We start from the raw sequence: 20,172 nt of genomic DNA on the forward strand, positions 1-20,172 counted from the left end.
CATCCACATAAGATGAATTTCAGGAATCCAGATAAGAAAATAAGGAGATCTTGGCTTGGGCCAGGCAAGGCAGTGGAGGTTGAGAAAGGTGGATGGATGTAAAATATATTTTGGGGGAAGAACACAGGAAAAAGACAGAGAGAAAGAGGGAGAGAGAGAGAGAGAGAGATTGGGTAATGAGGGGCAGTGATAAGAGGGAAGAGATTAAAAGTGACTCGATTTCTGACTTCAGCAGTTGGTTGCATGAAGTTTATTATTTGTGAGATACAATGATAACTACTATAAGCAATACTAGGAGAATTTTTATGGAACAACTTTGAGTAAAAATAACATTTCTTTCTTGTTCCTATTTTTTCTAATACCCTTTTAGTGTTTTTCATAAAAAATGTTTGGGCCAACACTTGTTTTTTGGCAAAAATTCCTGATATCTGCAGAAAGCAATCTATAGTATCATGCTCCAATATGTGTTGTAAGGATCCTAGCTTGGGAACTGCTAACCATCACTGATTCCAAGATTACTTTCCTGGGTTGTAAAAGAATAATCAGTAGCAACCATTTGTGGAGCTGGTACTACAGGCCAGGTACTTCACTGGTACTTTACATAAATTATTTCATTTAACCCTCACAGCAAATATAAGAGGTAGGTATTATTCCTTTTTAATAGAGGAGAAAATGAGACTCTGAGAGGTGAGAACATTTTCCAAGGTCAAGCTGGTAATTTGTGGAACTTGGACCTAAAGTCAAAGCCATTAACTCCAGCATTCATGCCCAAACCCTTCCACATCACTGTCTCTTCATCGACTGCCTAGATGCCAGCAACTTACATGCATACTTTATTTTTTCTAAAGTATCTTCCATTATATTTGGCCACTTTTCCACATATCCAAATAACTTTCTGGATTATTTGCAGCTCATCCATGTGAGCTAAAGGTTTAATTACTTAAGGGAACCTAATGTCTTCTGCAAACTTGGGAGAGTTCTCTATGAATTCCCTTTGACAGATCATTAGTAAAAATATTAAATTTGATTTGTCCTAGCAACTGTCCCTTGGGGAATCTAGTATTAATACTTTGCCATATAGAAACATGTCAATCTACCCTTGATTTATATCTTAGCTTTAAGCAACTGTCTGCCTTTGGAAAAAAAAAAAAGATAGTCTTCTCATTACCCACTTTTCTAAAAGGTATCTGTGATCCTGACACCTTGTCAAAACTGTTGTGAAAGCCAGGGTAGATTATTTCATGTGTTGTGGTTTATTCACATGCACGCTGACAACATTTTCCAAATTCTGCCTCCTCCAGGTTCAAAGCTACCGGAACAGCACATAAGTTCATTCTCCTAAGACACTCACAAGTTGCTCCTTCTTTCTCACGACCTGTAGTACCACTGGTAGTTTTGTGCTAAGCTAGTGAAGGAAAGCATACCAAAGCTTTAGGGAAATCATTTCTTTCTGGGAGGTGCTACCCAGGTCAACCGCAGGTTGGGAAAGAAGCACAAGGCTGTGATGCCCTAAGGGCAACCTCAATTACTTTATTTAGAAAGGCCCTGAACTCATGATGGTAATGCATACAGGTGGACCAAGAAGGTGAAAGTCACAGTGATTCACAAGCATACAGAAATGCATTTTATTATTTCTTTGTAAGAGTCAACAAGTTTGTCAGAGTCAATAAAATAGATGCTGTAAATTGAAGTAAAGAAAAAAAGGAAGTGGATAGTTTGGGTATTAGTTTAGCTAGAAATGCAAAGAAACTTGACCTCTAGGGCAGTACAAATTCAAGCCTTCCACGAACAAACAGTTGAGAGTATGTTTATCTTCTTAAAATCTGTGGGTGCCTTCCCACCACTTCACCTGCTCCTCACTGGTGCTTTGTCCCCTTCATACTACCATTCCTGTCCCAGGGCCTGCAAAGCAAACAGTGAATATTTATAAATCAAACTTGGTGAACTAAACATTTAGAACCTTAGAGTGAATGATTTTAGTCTCATCCAGTTCCCACTTCCCCAAGGAAAGTTCAGAATCTGTGCAGCCTTGATGCATTGGTTTAAAGTTAACTCAGTCTGAACACTAACCCATCTAATTAGGTGTTTGTTTGAAATCCACGTCTCAGTAGTCAACTGATCTGATGAAACCGGTATGGTGTGTCTGTATATGTTTGGTGTGGAAATGTAAATGGGTTAGAATCCCAGCAAAATAACATCACAGCAGTTCAGCCAGGTCCACATTTCTAATAAAAAATATTGATTGATTTCAGGGATAGCAAAGATCAGTTCTACCCAATTACACTCTTGCTGCCCCTTCTAAAGCAGCGTGACTCAGGAATTATTTCATGGCACTTAGCCTTTTATATACAATTGCTATTATAAAATGTTCTTTGTGACACATAAAATTATATGTGTGTATATGTATCCGTGTGTGTACAGAATATGCTACGAACATATGCCTAAATGGCTTATTTAAGAAACTCAGGAGAGATTGAGATAAAACACAGCAGAATGAGTCTAAGCCATGAGGTCCAGAAGAAACAAACACTAACAGAAAGGAGAGAGAATCTAAATAAAAAGAAAAGGCAGAAAGAGGTAGATACAGGAAACACAGAAAATATCCCTTACTGAAGAGAAGAAAAAAAAAATAGGGCCACGGAAAGTTAAAGGACAGACAGTGTGCAACCAGTCCAACAGACCTCTAAAGCTCTTCTAACCTGGATATTCCAATAGTCTAGTCCTGGAAGGAGGGTTTAAATATTCTCTTTATGGCTGTATGCCTAGCATAGACTGTATCTAGACAGCCATGTCCCAGCTAGGCTTTAGGGGAAGATTCCCAAATGGGCAATTAATTTAGATTTAATAGGACAGTTACTGTAAGTTTAAATAAATGCCAGTTAAATATTAACAGCATATTTATTGAAGATTAACGTTGCTGGTTGCATTGTGGGATTTTCTTTTCCTTAAAGAAACCCTTTATCGGAAGACTTTTAATCATCTTGACTCTTCCATCGCTTGCCTCAGATCCAGGGCAGCTCATTAATTACTTTGTACAACAGTTTTCAACATTCTGAAGTGATTACCTAGATGAATGGGAAGAATGGAAGGCCATATTAGAAGGGCTATTTCTGTGCAGGAAGGATTGATGAGTGAATTTGATAAGAGTGTTGAGAAGCATTATAATCCTAGACTATTAGAGTTGGAAATATTCTGGAAGCCATCTCATCCAAACTCCTCATTTAGAAGGCAAGAGGAAGAGAGCAGAGCTATTCCACTGAGCTGGTAAGGGGCAGACTTAGGGCTGGAATTCCAGACCCTGGATCCCAGCCTCTTACTGAGCTGTCACCGTACTCTGAAGTTGTTCCTTTAATTCTGCAAAAGTGCATTAACCCATTTGAGTGAATTAGTCATTAGACCTTCTCAGTGACACACAGATCATGAAGATTTTTTTTTTGTTTTTTTGACAAAGGAGCTAAAAATTCAAAAACAAGGAGTGACTTATCTAAGGTGACAAAATGATGGGCCGAGTTGAAACTAGAACTCAGGTCTTCGGGTTTACAAAATATATTTGCACAAATGTCACCTCCAATACAAAGTACAGTTGGACCCATATGTTATTATGCAAATTCTTATGTCATTAAAATTTACTTTGTCTGCTGTTGTTTTTGGATGGGGAACAAGGAATAAAACCTCTAAAGAAAATGAGGGGAAAAGGTCAAACAGAGACAAAAGTTCTAGGTGATTGTTTAGGGAGAGTGGAGCAAAGGGGTAGAAGTAAGCCAAGTTCCTCTGACAGTGAACTTGGGGTTTTAAACTCCAAATTTGTACTTGATAAAATTGCCATTCCTAGGGCTCTTTCTGTTTGAGAAGCCACTTCCCTACTCTGGCTGGGCTCAGAAACATTAGAACTGGTATCTGTGTGTGCATGTAGATGAATGTCTGCAGGTAACTCTTCCACAGAGGTTATAAGGCCAATCCCTGAATGTAGAAATTAGGAGAGATGAGGCAGGCCCAAGATGATCTTATCCAGTGATTTGTTTAAGATGAAGACCTGAACGTGTTGGGCCTTGCATGGTCGAAGAAGCTTTGGATTCAGCCATCAGGCACATGGGAGCAATGAAGGGCTTAAAGGCTCGTGGAAGGAGGTCAGACATTGTGGCTCACTTTATAATGGGATGGAGGTGTCCTGTCTTTTTGTCAGGTGGATTGGCTACTTTTCTGTTGTACTTTCAAAGTTTCCCAGGCTGCTACTGAAAGAGAAAGCTGCCTCCTCTTTTGCAAGCACAGGCTGTTTCCCACAGGCCTAGAGAACAGAGGCCTGACAGTGGGGTGGGAGCTGGGGGCCACGGCTCTTCCTGCTGTGGGTGGTCTAGAGGCTGTGCTACTTCCTCTCTCCGACTACATCTCAGCATGACGTTCCTGCTCTTTCTCCCTTCTGCTGTGAACTCTAAGAGCATTCCCAGGGCCTGCACTCAGCAGTCTGCTCCTGGGTTCTCTGCATGAATGTCACCTGTAGGCTGACTCAGAATGAAGGAAGCACAGCCAATGGCAGCTCCTTCCAGTCCCAGCGTGAGAAGCCTGGGAGCAGCCAGGCCTGTGCTAAACTCTTTGCAGCTACTCCCTCATCTCATCCTCACAGCAGTACTGAGCAGTAGGTACCATGAGGACCACTATTTTACAGATTAGATTAGGGCATGTCCCCAAGGCCCCACAGCTAGTAATGGAGAGGGTGAATATTTGACTTCTGGTCTGAGTCTAAAACCCAAGGTCACGGTCCTTCTTATTGGATAAATATGTACTGAATGAATCCATGACTGCAGGAACACACAATGTTGATGGCATTAGAGGTTTTCAGTGAGACACAGAGCACTCCCAAGGTGCCCATCCTTAGTTTGTGTGAGCACCATCTGAGGCTGTCAAGGCAGTTTCTGCTCACACTCCTTTCTGTCTTGGGTCGTGTAGCGTCGGTGCCGTCTTCTGCCATCCATGAGATTCCTGCCCATGCTTGCCCATCCCTTCATCCCACTCACTGTTAAGTCCAAGTTAATGTCATTTCCTTAGGGAAACGTTTCCTGATCTTCCAGACAGGATGAGAATCTCCTATCTTGTCTTTTCCATTTTTTTTTTCCTGACAGCATTCATCACAATTGTATCCACTATTTCATAAAATTCTTTGTTGGATGTCTGTCTCCCCCGCTGGAAGTGCACTTTATGCAGGGGAGGCCCACGTTACTTTTGCCTACGTCTCTCCCATTCATTGCTTTCACTGGCCCTGTTGAGTTGATGAAGGGCTTCCCAATATTTAGAAGTCCTTCACAGCACCCCACCCCTCCTAATACCCCTTCCAGTGAAGCTAGAGAACCAAGATTGTGCCTGAGAATCTGGATAAGTGTAATGAGACAAATCACTTCCCACAGGCTAGGCAGACCTCAGCTTTTTTGTCTCAGCAATGAGAAAGTTCTCAAGGGCTTATGGGGGAGTGCAGGGTGGAGTTCATTTAATTTTCATGAATGTTAATAGATATAAAACCACTGACAAACCCAATAGCACTAGACCACATGCAACTCAAGGGCAGGGGGCATGTCCTTATTTTTGTACCTCTCAACACAGTTCCTGGTACACACAAGGAACTCAAAATCTGCTTGCTGGTTTGTTAACTAATTTGAGTTCAACCAAATAATTTGATACCCAAAGTGATTCTGGGCAATCATGGTAACCTGTCCTCTGTAGGTCTCTCTCTTGGCCACAGATGGTGCAGCAGCAGGAGTTACTGTAGTGGTTAGCTCTTAAATATTGTTCTTATCTGACAGGCAGAGTAGAAAGAACCCCGGTGTAGGAGTCAGGAGTTCTGAATTCTAGTCTGGATTAGCCAGTTTATAAACTTTATGCTCCTATGATCAACTCCTCCTCCTTCCTGGGGCTCAATCCTTCACTTAAGAAATGAATGGATTATACTAAAGATCTTCCAAGGTCCCTTCTGAATGTATCATTCTGTGATGTTATGAGTCCAGGGTCTTATTATGACCCAAAACTTAGATAAAAAGGGAAGACTCTGCCCCAAAGACCCCTGGCTCTCAGGCTGTCCCCTTTGGGCACCTGCCTTTCGCTGCATTGGCACTTTGATTTTGGCTTGTTCATCCTGCTCCCCCTGACTTTTCTGTCTACCTCTGATTGTTCTACCCACCATCTCTCTGCTTTATGTGTCTCTTATAAAGTTTTATGGATTTAAAGTCCATAGATAGCCTCACCTTTGCCATTCCTTCATATCCTCCTTCTCAATTCTATTTGTGACCTCTTTTCTCTCCCTGGAGCCCTCTTCCCCCTTTTTAAGTTGCCCCTTTGCTCTTTCTGCTGAAATCCTAACATGTTGGACTATAGCCCAGATGAACCACGATTTTATTTTGATCCTGTATTCATAGAGGAGCAAAAAATAGCATATATTTTTCCAGTTCCCAGCCCTTCCCTACTGCCCTAGAGGCATCTCTTTATCCAGATTTACGCCTCCTTTTCTGATTAAATCTTCCAATATCTATTTGATGTCACACCACTCTCTAACTGCCCTGCATTTCCCATCTTCTCGCCTGCACTCCTATGTGAGATCTCCACCAGGAGAGGGGAGCCTTTAGCCTTTTTAGACAAGGAGAAGCAGAGCTGGCATTTGTTAAGCTAGTGCTCCTCTTTTCGTCTCTTGTGTGTGTGGAATAGTGACAGCTCTTTAGCTGGCCCCAGCTTGCTCTGGGTAACATGGAGTAAAACAAAAACAACAGCTAATTTCTCTTTCACTGGGAGTTCTTCTCTGTTCCAGCCCTGCTTCAGTGTACAGATGCCAGGGTTGCCTGAAATCTCCATCTACTGCTCCCTCACCTGCCTGCCAACCGTCCAGAGTCCGCGTGGCAGGCTCTTCTCTCCTCCCTCCTTTGCAGTCTCAGGATTATTAAAGGGAATATGATTGTTTCCTTTTGCTCGGGGAGTGTGTATGTGTGTACATGTTTGTGAGCTTGAAAGGCATTGTCCTATAGATATTTTTATAACCTGAAGCAATTACAGCCGTCAGCACAGAGACAAGCTGTGACAAGTTGATTTATGTGTACAGTATATGTGTACGCAAGAAGGGAGGGGAGAAGGAGACGGAGATGGCGGGAAAGAGGGTGGAGGTGGGCGCTTGTTAGGAATTGGCTTTCAAGGAGGAAGAAAGGAAGTTGTTTCTATAAAGAACACAAATAATGAAATTGCTTTGAATGTCATCCCTTTTCATTAACTCGGATATGCTGGGAAAAATAAAATAAATCCAGCAGTTTTTATGAAGCAGGAGACAGGATATAAGATAAGCCACTAAGTGTTGGTTATATTTAGGGATTAAGGGCTGGGAAGTGAGTTGACATATGATTTTGATCTTCATCTTTTCAAACCACTTCAATAGCCGGTTTGAATAAAATGGATTTTGTCTTGTTAATTATGTGGGCATCTCTGACCTTTCACCACTTTCTAAACTTCAATGTTTGAATAAAGTTTGGATCCCTGTGCCCACGAAGCAGGTATGAGGTTGCAAGTGCCTTTTCTTTGTCCTCCCTGTGAGTTACCTGAGCTTGGCTGGGTTTTCTGCTGCAACTGCTGGATTGCTAAGCTTAGCGCTCTCCCTTCCCGGGCGGAGACAAAGGTGGTTTGATTGTCTTAGATCAACTGCATGCAGACTGGTAGAAACCAAACATCTCAAAGAGCCTGTAAGAAGAATTATTTTCCTGCCCAGACATACTAATGAAGCAATGGCAGGCAAATGTATTAATAAAGCATCTTCCATCTTAAATGGATTTCTAAGTATTTTCCTGTAGAGTTAATCATATATGTAGGCCCCTCGTGAAAGCCTGTTGTTGTCATTATCCACATCCTTAGATGCAAAAACTAATGCTCCTTTGTACCTACCTGAAAATTCGATGCAAGAGCCAGGATTAGCATTTATCATGAAAGGAATCATCCCTGCCATTCTCAGGCCTGTGGGGAAATGACTCCAAAGCTGAGAATGAGCCCCTCTCCTTTCCTCATGACTAGCATTTGTTTCCACTTGCTGTAGTGAGGATGTGTTTAAGTAGAGGGGTTGAGAGGGAGGAGTATGAGGGATGGTTGAAATGAATGGATGAATTATTACAGGTGACCCCTTGGCTTGTGGAGAAGAAGCCCAAATTCAGCAGACTGAAAGTCAGCAAACATATCTCACAGCTTTAATATATCATCATATGTATCTTAACATGGTGAAGTTATTCAATTTCCTGTTTCCACAATTGCCCATTGGAAAATGGAGACACAATAGAAACTTCCAAGAATGGACTGGTGCTAAAATAGGTTAATTTTTCTCCTTTCCTTTCAAAACTACAAAGCTCTTCTGCTCCCCACAGATGTAATTGTTTATTCCTGATAGTAAAGTCATTTGTTGCAGCCACAAGTTGACAATTGACAGTTTGGGCGTTATATATCAAATGATCCCCAGTGGCCAAAAGTAGCAGATGAGTTTCCCTGAGAATTTAGTATCAGAAAAGTCACCAGAGGAGAGGAGGGAACAATTGGCCCAATGATGAGTTAATGCAAAGTATTTTGAGATATTCACTGTAAAGTCGCTTCACTCTTGCTGGCTGAGCACGTCCTAGTCAACTATGATAATGGAAAGGCAAGGCGTCTTAGTCTTTCTTTGTTACCCAGGAGAGTGGTTTCCATTTCTCCAAAGCCTACTTCTGTCCTATCTCTGTAAAGTAGTTAGTGTGAGGGAGATTTGACTGGTGAAATGTTTGTGTCCTCTCCAACGTGGTATCTACATGTAAGTGATTGGTACTGCTTGAAGGTTGCCAGGATGAGTATTGTACCAAAGCCCTTATGGTTATGTGACTCAGTTATAATGGTTCAGTCTCTTTGATGCCGGATGGCTTTTTGGAAGATCATTTTTCTGTTATTTAACAGTTGTGAACAACAACAACAAAAAGCTTCCTGGTTGTGTTTGATAGAAAGTCTAGGGGAAAAACAAAGCCACTGTTGCCTCCTCTCTATCCCCAAGGAGAATGTGGGTCAGGGCTGGAGCCCGGCTCTGGAGATCCCTGAGAAGGGAGCATTATTAATGTCACCACCACTGTGCCTGCCGAGCTGCTCTGTGCTTCCCCATTGCACAAGGACCAGGCCCAACCAGGGGAAGGAAATGCAGGCCATTCCCTCAGAGCCGAAGTTAAGGGAGAAATAATAATACAGGCACAGGAGGACCAGCAGCAGCCAGAGAGAAGTGACAGGGACCGAGGCAAATCCAGTCTCTCCCTGGGTTTCAAGAATTTGAGAAACACACCTCTTAAAGATGAAATCAGCTGTGCGAGAGTGTGAGGCCCAGGAAACCTGGGAGTCTGCTGTATAAATACAGCAAGTGGCTCACACTCATCCACCCAAGTGAGCACTTTTGCAGGCCCAGCATCTTTTAATGGCGACAAAACAAGAATAAAGAATGTAAGTGGGCGTCTGAACTTGACCAACATTTTGATGATGTGATTTTTCCAGTTTCGCACACTAAGAGGCTTCTGTGATTTTGGATTTGTTTTATACATGGCAGATCTCTAGAATGGTAGTGTTGAGTCTCTGGGGTTTTGAGCAGCTTTGTGGGGGGCTGCTGGGCGGGTGCTGTACTACTGAATAACTATGAGGTTCTTCTAAAACATCCTCCCAACACTCTGAGTTTACTCTGAATGCTAATGGAATTAATCTGATCATTTTAAAGGTGCATGTATGCATGCTGCAGGGTGTTCCTTTCCCAGTTAATTAGTTTGTGACCCTTATTAAGATGTCTCAAGTCTGGGGCTGATTAAGGCTGCACGGTAACTTTGTCTTTTTTCCTAATTTGGAAGCGCGTAAATGGTTAAACTCCTGGCCTGGCCTGGGCTGGGCTGGGCTGGTGCACAGCCTGGGCCCGGCGCGGCGGGGGTTAAGGTGGGCGCCCGCGCCCGGCGCCCCGCGCCCGCCCGCCGGGATGAGAGCGCAATCCGCGCCGCCAGCCCGCCCGCCCGCTCGCTCCGAGGCGGCACCGGGAGAAAGTGGCGGTCAGGGATGGAGCTGCTGCCATGACAACCCCGGCGGTCGGGGCCCGCGCGCGTCGGGGCTGCTCCCGGGAGGAAGGCGGCGCGGAGGCCGGGGGCGGCCGCTGAGCTTGGCGTCCGCGCGGCTCCGGTGCCGGCTGCGCCGCGCCTTCCCCAGCGAGCTAGCGAGCTAGGGGGCCGCCGTGGTCCGCTCCCGCCGCCCGGCCGCTCCTTCCTCGGCCACCACCGCAGCCCCTGCCCCGCCGAGCCCCGCCGAACAGCGGCGGCTGCAGCGCGCATTCGGGCTCTGGGGAAGTTGACCGAGGCGGCTGCCGCAGGATCCCGGGTCCGGGGATTGCACGAAGCCCGCGCGGCCGTCTCCTCCGCGCGCCACCCCTGCGCCTCCTGCGAGCTCCACTTCTCATCTGCTATTGTTTCCGATTGTTCTCCGGTGGCGAGCCCGGCTCCGAAACTTACAAAGTGTTGGATTTCCCCTGTTGGAACTGAGCGACTGCAGACCGCCTCTGGGTAGCTGGATGAAGCCCACCCCGTCCCCTTCCGGTACCAAAGTGCTCACTCCTCTCCAAAGTGCCATGTCTGAACTGCCACTGGGAAGAAGCGGCTCCTGAGACGCGCCCACACCTTTCACCTGCCTCGCGCTTCCCCCTCCTCGGCCACCTTCCCGGCCGAAGCGGCGAGGAGGGAGCCCCCTTTGGCCGTCCTCCGTGGAACTGGTTTTCCGGGGCTGGCAAGCCGAGGCTGGATTTGGGGGAGGAATATTAGACTTGGAGGAGTCTGCGCGCTTTTCTCCTCCCCGCGCCTCCCGGTCGCCGCTAGTTCACCGCTCAGTCCCCGCGCTCGCTCCGCACCGCACCCCACCCACTTCCTGTGCTCGCCCGGGGGGCGTGTGCCGTGCGGCTGCCGGAGTTCTGGGAAGTTGTGGCTGTCGAGGATGGGGGTCTGTGGGTACCTGTTCCTGCCCTGGAAGTGCCTCGTGGTCGTGTCTCTCAGGCTGCTGTTCCTTGTACCCACAGGAGTGCCCGTGCGCAGCGGAGATGCCACCTTCCCCAAAGCTATGGACAACGTGACGGTCCGGCAGGGGGAGAGCGCCACCCTCAGGTAGGGAGCTGACATTATTCTACGAATTGATGATTTGTGTGGGGTGGGGGTAAGGGGCAGGGGTGCAGGTGTGTGCACTGAGGCGTGCCTGGGTTGGCGGAGAGGTCGCCGGTTCCCTGGGCTGCACAATTTATGGCTGCGCTGGGGGCTCTGCCCGGGAATGTGGCAGTCATAGGGAAAGGCTCAGAGGTTCTGGCGGTGAGCTTTTTCCTAAAAACCGGCCTCTGCGGCTCAGGCACTAGTTAAGGGTGAGGGGTGGCTGGACCAGGTGGTCGCTGAGATTGAGGGACTTGTCCCTGGCACTGTCTGTGCCTGAGCCTGGTCGCCGTGGTGACAGGGGGCTTGGAGGGGCTCCCCGTGAGCAGTCCTCTCTGAAGTTAATGAGTCCCAAAGGAGGGGTCTGCCTTGGAGTGAATGCCCCCACTCGCCCATGCCATGGGGCTTTGCCAGCCCTGGCTCCTGCACTCTGGGAGAGCCGCTGTTTTGTCCTGGGCCTGACTGTGCCCGAGCTTTCCTGGGGTGCCTTCATGCCATGACCTGGTGGGCAGACAGAGATGCTTTCTCCTGTCTGAACGTGGCTTTCTGAGGCCCAAGTCATGGAGTCTGATTTGTCCGTGGAAAATGGCATTTACTGGAATGAACTGTATTCTGTACCTGCTCTCCACCAAAACAGTACGTGCAAAACTCATCTACTGAAGAGAAACGAGGTTTCAGTGTTGGGGTGGGTCCTGATTGGCTTCTGGGGTTAAGGCTTACAGGCACTGGGGGAGGAGAAGAAGAAGAATCTTGGTTATGCTTTGTGTAAAGTAGAATGATTCTATCTCCCTGATTACCTTTCCTGCAGAAATGCTAACTCAATTTCCAGTGTTGATAAACCACACCTCTCATATGAGGGCAAAACACTTAATGATTGCAATGGGAAATTTCATTCTCTGGAATTTTGTAAGAGAATAAGCATGAGGTGGAAGTTAAGAAGGTTCATGGGAACGATTTCCCTGCCTCTCCTTGATTTAGTCTGCCCTCTTAAATAAAGTTTTCCAAACTAAGCAACAGAACTAACCACAAGGCAACATGGCAATATTCTTGTCCTTTGCACATGAAGATTTCTGGAAAGATAACCCTGGTGCCGGTGTCTACTGTTTTGCCCCTCTGATGACTTCTTCTAGGATTGGGTTGTTTTGGACTGCGTACTTAAGGCCATATCTATAGGATAGAAAATGGTGAAGAGGAGGCAATGGCAATACAGAGCTGAGTTATCAGGACGTTGCCAAAGGAAGTGTGTAATTTAGGGACCCATGCGGGGCTGCAAGCATCCAGTGATCCTTTGTCTATGGAGAGCTTATCCTCATGGCTCTGGTGAACTCCTAGTTATTTATTGGCTCATGAGACCCACCTCTTCCACTCTTCTAAGTAAAAATAAAGCAACTTCCTTCCCTCACTCTGAAATGATTGTGTATCTGCTTTAAAAATGGATTTCAGGGGAGTTACAAATATGCAGTGATTTCAGACTACTTAAATAAAAAACCAAAAATGAATGTCTAAAGCAGTAATAATCAAGGAAATGTAATGTTCTCTGGATGTCCCCTTTGTCCCTAGTCCTTGGCTGCAAGGAGGGCCTCCCAGGGACAGAGACATTCTCATATGGGGAACACTTTAGATATAAATGGGATTTTTTTTTTTTTTTTCAAGGAAAATGTGTAAGGTAGCTCTGTAGAGATTTGAAGATAAATAAACAGGAAGTGGGTCCTGGCAGACAGAGACTAGGCCAGGATCTGGTCTCCAGAAGGTAGTCTTCAAGGCTTATCAAAATCAGGCTTGTCCAGAGGGTGGCTGCGTTCAGCAGAGGCTGAATCACGGGACAGGCCTGGGTTAGGAGGAGCCTCTTTTGAAATCGCATTATCATGTACTGGCTGACTTATCTTTCTTTGTCTTCCCTTTCGTGGTTCTTTTTTCTCATTCTGCGGGTCCCCCTCTCTCTTTCAGCACTAATGTTTGTTTGCATTTTCACATGTGTTCTCAACCCACTGGTATCATTTGGGTATGGATGGAGATGGCAATATGGTGGAGCTTCCTTTCTAGACCCTTGAATTGGCCCCGACCCAGCCAAGTTCCTTCTGGAACGTCTCCTGCCATTCTGTGCCAGCCTCAGGGGCTGAATGTCTTCCTGACACGCAAGAGAAAGGCCCTCACAGTGGATGGAGCAGTACAGGGCAGGGATTAGATGAGCTAGGGTCTGAGCGACACCAGCCCTTGACCGTAGACCTGACTTAGGATATGAATCAGGCAGCAGGTGTAACAACCAACCAGTATGGAGGATGCTCAGGCCTCTCATGATTGTCCGCCTTCTCAGACTCTGATGCGCTAGAACAAGGAAGGGCTGCCCTGCTGGGATGGACTTTGGTGGGGTGGAAGCCCCTGAACTCTCAAACATAGGTCCTGCATTTTCTTGTTCTATGTACACAGAGGCAAGTAGGAATTTCAGAATGTATTCTGTTTGCATAAAAATTGCTGCATTTTCATGTAACCTGACTGTAGGTTGCAACAATCTAGTAGTTCAGGGTTCTGAGTTATTTTCTTTTTGCTTTGTATTGTGTGTGTGTAGCGGGACAGAGGATCCCCTCCTTCCTTCCTTCCATCTATCGTTCTCTCTTCTTCCGTTTGTTTTTTTCTTTTTTTGGCTAATCATGTGACCAAGCTGTAAGGAACCACAACTAGGGGAGACCAGAGCACCAGTGCTCTGGCCTGGAGGGCGCCATATCCATCTTCCTATGGGTGATTGGGTGATGATGGTGATACATGTAGTTTTCTTCATAACCAGCAGAGGACTTTTTGCTCTAATTTCATTTTATTCTGCTTTGTTCTCACCAACATCATATTTTGAGGATCTTTTGCAGTCCCTAAAGAATAATTGCTCAGCAGAAGATTCTAATGTGAGGAAACTTTTAAAAAATGTTTTATCTTATCCAAGTAGCTCTAACAATCCTTGTGGAGGTATTGGGAAATGTTTCAATTAGCATAGCATTGACAGCCTGAAAAGAATTACAATTTGCAATCTCCCACTCTCTGCCCTCCTGCTGACATTCTGTAGGCATATTTCTTAAAAGGGTAAGGTAAAACAGAATCTGCAGTAATAATACTATTAGCCAATGGTTATTGAGTGCTCACTGTGTGTTAGGGAGTAGCTAAGTGTTTTAATAATATCTAACCTATCATTCAGCCTCATAACATTAACACTTTAATAACAGCCCTATGGTGTAGGAGTTATTGTTATCCCTATTTTACAGATGAGGAAACTGAGGTGTGGAGAGTTTACATCCTTTGACGAAGGTGGCACAGCTAGGAAGCTTTGAAGCCAGGCTATGAAGCACTGGTAATAATCATGTTAATAAGATACATAGTACTATCACTGGTCTGTTACTGTGTGAACATTTTATGGAAACAGTAACATTTAATCCTCACAACTCTCTGAAATGGACTTAATTATTCCCCCTTAAGGCCCAGACAGGGGGAATTTACCTGAAATCACATAAGCAGCCAGTGGCAGACCGGTATGCTGGTCAGGACTCCACTCCTTGACTTTGTACACCAGGCTTCCCAGGACTGTTCAGGACCCTTTGAATTCGTGTTCCTCTCGTTCCTCTGTGGCACTTAATGTCTGCCCTATTCATTTTGCCTTAGACCCTGTTTTCCAATGTTATTGCTCTGTCTTCTTTCTTCCCTTGGGCTGCAGAGCACCCTTGGAAAGCGAGAATCATGCCTTGTGATGGCATGAGCACTGTGTGCTGGCAGATGCTTACAAACAAAATGAATGAAAGCCAAACAATGATATCCCCCAGCTATATTCAATTTATCTCCTTACCACATTTCTCTATCATAATTTTATTTTAAATTTCAACTATGGTCAATCAAAAATGTATTGAGTGGTTCTTTCAAGAAGGGGACTGTATTAGTCTGTTTTCACAGTGCTGGTAAAGACATATCCAAGACTGGGTGATTTACAGAGAAAAAGAGATTTAATGAACTCACAGTTCCACATGGCTGGGGAGGCCTCACAATCATGGCAGAAGGCAAAAGGCACATTTTACATGGCGGCAGATGAGACAATGAAAGCCAAGAGAAAGGGGAAGCCTCTTATAAAATCATCAGATCCTGTAAGACTTATTCACTACCACGAGAACAGTATGGGGAAAACTGCCCCGATGATTCAATTATCTCCCGCTGGGTCCCTCCCATAACACATACAAATTATGGGAACTACAATTCAAGATGAGATTTGGATGGGGACACAGCCAGACCATATCAGGCACTGAGCTGGGTGTTTGGGTGTGGAAAGGCATATGGCCTGGACTTGGCTTTTGGGGGCTTGGGTCCAACTGGAAAAGCTGGCTGTGGACAAAGAGGTCATGGACCTTGTGAGGCAGAGTGCACCATGAAAACGTGGGCGATCACTCTGTCCGTGGCTGGAGCAGAGCCCCTCTGTTGGAGTGAAGGCTTTCTGTGGGTTGGCAGGACTGCACTAGCTCCTAGCTCCTGGGTGGAAGTGAGCAGACATCAGTGAAGAATCAGAAAGCCCCAGATGCCCAACTGCATGGGTGTCATTCACTTAGAGACCTTCACTAAGCATCAACACACCCACCTGTCACTGGCAGTTTCAATGAATGCTATCCACATTTCAGAGATTCCCCACTTAAGGCAGCAGCTAGTAAAGTGCATTCTTTCCTGGGGATCACTTGGTAGGTGGGCATCAGAGGCTGAACTCTGCATTCTGTCGTGCCTCTAGACCATAGGCTTAGCAATGGGATGATGTTATTTTTCCAGGGTGAGTTAGGAATTGAAGGTCTGAGAAATGTATGCAATTTAGGTTGAGTTTTGACATGGAACTCCATGGAATCACACAGACTAAATGTGGTTTTGATACTTGAGAGGACCCAGGGAGTCACCCTCCAGAAGAAGGAAGCTGTGGCACTTTGCTCATGTCATGTCAAGTGCTTGGAATTTCATTTGATAAGCAGATGGATTCTCTGGTAGTCCCTCCAGCTACTCCACAACCTCTTGAGGGCAGAACTAGGCCTCCTCCAGGCTTGCCTCCTAATCCGCAGCACATGGCTTGGCCTGTGGAATTTGCCAAGAAAATCCGAAGGACTCTCCTCCTGCCTTTCCCTTCACTCACTCTGTTGTGGACACCCATAAACACAGCTTATTCCAGCTGCAAAGCGTTTCCTCTTGTGGTCCCCCCTGCTGGGAATACCCCTACCTGGATCTTCCCATGGACAGCTGTTTCTTATCATTTTGGCCGAAGCTCACACAGAATTCCCTCCTTGATGCCTTTCCTGATACCAAATCAAACTAATCCTCGACCACTACCACCAGTCTTAACCCTGGCATATCATCCTGGACTTTTTCTTCAGAACAATCATCTCCATCGGAAGTTATCCCATTCATTATTTGGTAATCTGTGTATGGTTTGTCTTCCCCAAAGGGACTGTAAATTCCTTGAGAAGAGTTATGCTCTTTCTTGTTAGCAGTGTATAAGCAGTGTCTGGCAGATAGAAAGTGTTCAATAAATTTGTTGCATGAATGACTGCAGGAATGAAGGCCTGAGATCACGTCTTCTTCTCCTTGGAGTCTGTGTCCTTTTTCCTGGACTGTCTTGTGTTGTCCTTGCCTTGGGCATGTTACTTCCTCAGTGTCATTTCTGACTGGGCAGCTGTGTGAGGCTGCTCCTGTGGAGGTGCTGGAGACAGGTTACAAATACATAGAAGTCATTGAACTTGTGTCTGTCTGTCCAGGCCACAGATGGGGTGTGTTGGTTGTCCATTATTTCATATTTGCACCCATGACACTTGCCTTCCTTCTGCTGGGTCACTTCCCCACCCGGTCCTTAAGTCTTTGAAGAAGCAGTGATAGTCAACCCCAGGGAAATTAGCATTTTCAAGATAATGAGGGACACAGAAAAGCACTCTGCCCATCCTTTCTCTCTGTTTGTGGAGTCTGCTGGCAGTGGTCATGGTGGTATAACTATTGATCCGTTGTTTATGAGTTCACCCGTTCAGAATAGCAATGCTATTCAGGAGGCCTGTGCTGCTCCCACTGCCCTGCCCCCTCTCAGGACCGGCCACTGGGCACTCACCTCTGGGCTTGCCAGGCATCCAGCTGGTGTCCTGTGGCTCTGAGGAGCAGGGACAGATGGGACCAAGGAGGAAGGCTCCTGGAAGCACATTCAGCTGTCGAGGAGCCAAAAACTAAAATGGGAAAACTAAAAACTCAACCAAACATAGGGCAGAAGGAGTAGGAGTATGCCAGTTGTCACTGAAAGCCAGAGGAGGCTACAGGAGGCCAGCTCAGTTCTGTAACACCCCTCATCTAAACCATAAGTGCTTTGCAGAAAAATGTCTCCTTTCTCCCTCTTTTAAATGCATAGCATTCTTAAATTTGAAAGGATTGCAGAGAGCTGGGAGGTCAACCAGCTGGTTTTACAGATAGTGGAAGCAGTGATAATCACTCTTGCACAAGGATGCCTTCCAGAAGGGTGTGGGGGCCGGCAGCCAGTACACTCTCCATCCCCAGGCTGTGAGCCCTCACTTGGGGCTACGCATGCTGAAGGAAAGGCCGTGTTTTCCTACTAAGCGCAAAAGCATCCTCCTGACCATGAATGCTTTCAATGCATTTAGCTGACATTTATCACCATATTCTCTCCTGACTGCTGGTTTAGTCTGTACCACACCTTGCATTCTTAAGCTTTGACTCTTGTTCCACGTGGGACAGCTTTTTGCCGTGGGTCGGGTCCTGTGCTGAGCACTTTACCAGAAGAACCTCATTTAATCCGCACAGATCCCCCATCAGGTGGACACAATGATTACTCTGATTTTACAGAGCAGGAAACCAAAGCGCTGAGAGGCACAGTGAAGGTATTTTCCCAGCTCACATACTCAGGTGGGTGCTGAGCCTGGGACTCAGGATGGGTGGTCTCTGACTCCTAGGCAATCCCCCTCTGTTCCGTAGTGCTGGTCTCCTTCTGTCCCTTCTATTCTTCATTGCCAAGTTCCTCTCCCACTAGAGACCCGGTGAGTTTGGTTGTCTGTCCTTGTCGTGGTGCACAGGAATCCCCTCTCCTGAAGCATGAGGAACAGGGCCTGGGAGTGTTTAAGGTTTCGTGTCATCCATGGCGTGGAGGGACCCAGACGACCTCTAGAGTTCCCTTCTACTCACATAACCCTACACTTTCCATAGTTTGTTCAGAGGAAGACTCTTATTCCAGGTTCTTCCATTGATCTTTGGCTTTAGGTGTCAGCAATCTTGGACTTTCTCACGGGGAGTTAATAATACCATGAACATTTCCACGTACTTCTCTGGAATGCGGTATTGAACCAATCAAGGCAGACACCAATTCTAGGAGGATTCTACAGGCCAGTCAGTGGCTCTGGATGCCATAGCACCAGGGGAACAGGAGGGACCAGCTCCAAAACGTTTCCTTTTTCTCTTTTTTTTTTTAAACTAGTAATAGGCATCTCTCCTGGGGAATCTTGTAAAAAAAGATAATTAATGGCAATGGCATATTTGTTCTCTTAGGTTGAAAGTCTCCACTGATGAGTAAAATAGAACATTATCCTTGTGGTATTTGAGGCCATTTTGCTTCCTCAGGAGTAAGTTGATGGGTTCCCACTGTGTAATAGATAACTAATACTAAATAAATAATAAGCAATACTACCAACATCATTATAGATGGTCAAATATTTTTAGGAAACCAAGGACTTATTGGGTTTAGGATGCAATTTCAAATTGCATGTGTGAGCTGAAGAGAGAAGGAAGCAACGGGGAAGTTTACTAGGAGTACAATCATTGGAGACAAACATCTCCAACACACAAGACCTTACTGACTCATAGGTACCAGGAGTGATAGGCTAGAAAGAAGATAGAGTGGGAGACAGGAATCTACAAACTCTGGCTCAGGCAGTTTGTTTGATTGCAAACAAAATTTGTAATCTCTCCACCCTGCATTTAAAGAGGACTATTATTACCTATCTCAAAGTGTTGTTTTAGGTTAAAATGAGATAACACACACAAAACATAGTATATAGTTATAACTTTCTTTCTCTATATATGAATATATATGTATGTACATATGCATGTGTGCATATGTGTGTATATAATATACACACATATACCAATTTTCATTATAAACTATTGTAGTTTAAACACTTTGGCAAATATACCATGTCTTGCTTCTGAAAGATCCAATTATAGGTGGACAAATCCCCCTTTGTCCACCTATCATTGTGAGTTTTTTTGTGGTGCCTCTCCTACACATCTGTTTAGAGATTCTTCAGTTTCAAATCATTTCTTGAGATGTTTGATTTCTGAGAGGGAGTGAGAACCAGAAGAAAGATATTTCTTTGTTTTTCGTAAAAAGATTGTTGCATAGCAAGTTGTGACAGTTCATGGCTCTGAAGATGCATTTCCCACCAGAAAAATTCATCCAGAAGGTTCTGTGGAGCAGGTTATCTGTGAATTCATGCATAGATTTCAGATTGCCAGACCCTTTGTCCTCAGAGAAATGATTTTTCCATGATAATTCCACTGGAGTCAAATGGTAAAAAACAGGGTCTGGGATAACGTGTGTTGAGGAAGGGGCAGTTTAAGACTCCTGCAGTTTTAATGTTCTCTAACTGTAAATCTTCTCTTCATTCATATCTGCTGATCATTGGGAGGCAGGCTCAGGGCTTGAGTGGTGATGGTGAAAATAGAGAAGGAGGCTTCTTTGCGTTTGGGAATTTTACTTTTGGTCAGGTCTAGGGCAACACCAGTGCATCTGGCGTTAGAAACTGATCTCAGTATTCACTGCTGGGATCACAGGAAGAGTCCTGTCCATTTTAACCCAATGTCAAAGGGCTTAAATTAGTTTAAACGTAGTGAACTATGAATAGCAGTCTTGATCTTTCATGATTTGTTTTTCTTAAATCTCATTTATTCACATTGTTGAATTCTTTGGTTTTATTTGGGTGTATTTGGGCAACTTGCTGTCTTATCAGTGTGA

At 45.3% G+C, this 20,172-nt stretch overlaps 1 protein-coding gene across 14 annotated transcripts in view; it reads left to right on the forward strand.

Moving 5' to 3' along the window:
* Positions 1 to 20,172, forward strand: part of NTM (neurotrimin) — a 971,166-nt gene that overhangs the window by 531,203 nt on the left and 419,791 nt on the right. For 11 of the 14 annotated variants that reach the window (XM_063635678.1, XM_055273801.2, XM_055273798.2 and 8 more), the window contains one exon: positions 11,054 to 11,138. In XM_063635678.1, the coding sequence (XP_063491748.1) occupies positions 11,054 to 11,138 (85 nt within the window). Of the gene's footprint in view, positions 1 to 8,137; positions 9,457 to 10,145; positions 11,139 to 20,172 lie in introns of those variants that run through there. The other 3 variants (XM_063635680.1, XM_055273805.2, XM_055273797.2) reach the window with 3 other exon arrangements.

Source organism: Symphalangus syndactylus, chromosome 3 (assembly GCF_028878055.3).
Source record: "Symphalangus syndactylus isolate Jambi chromosome 3, NHGRI_mSymSyn1-v2.1_pri, whole genome shotgun sequence".
Taxonomy (NCBI): Eukaryota; Metazoa; Chordata; class Mammalia; order Primates; family Hylobatidae; genus Symphalangus; species Symphalangus syndactylus.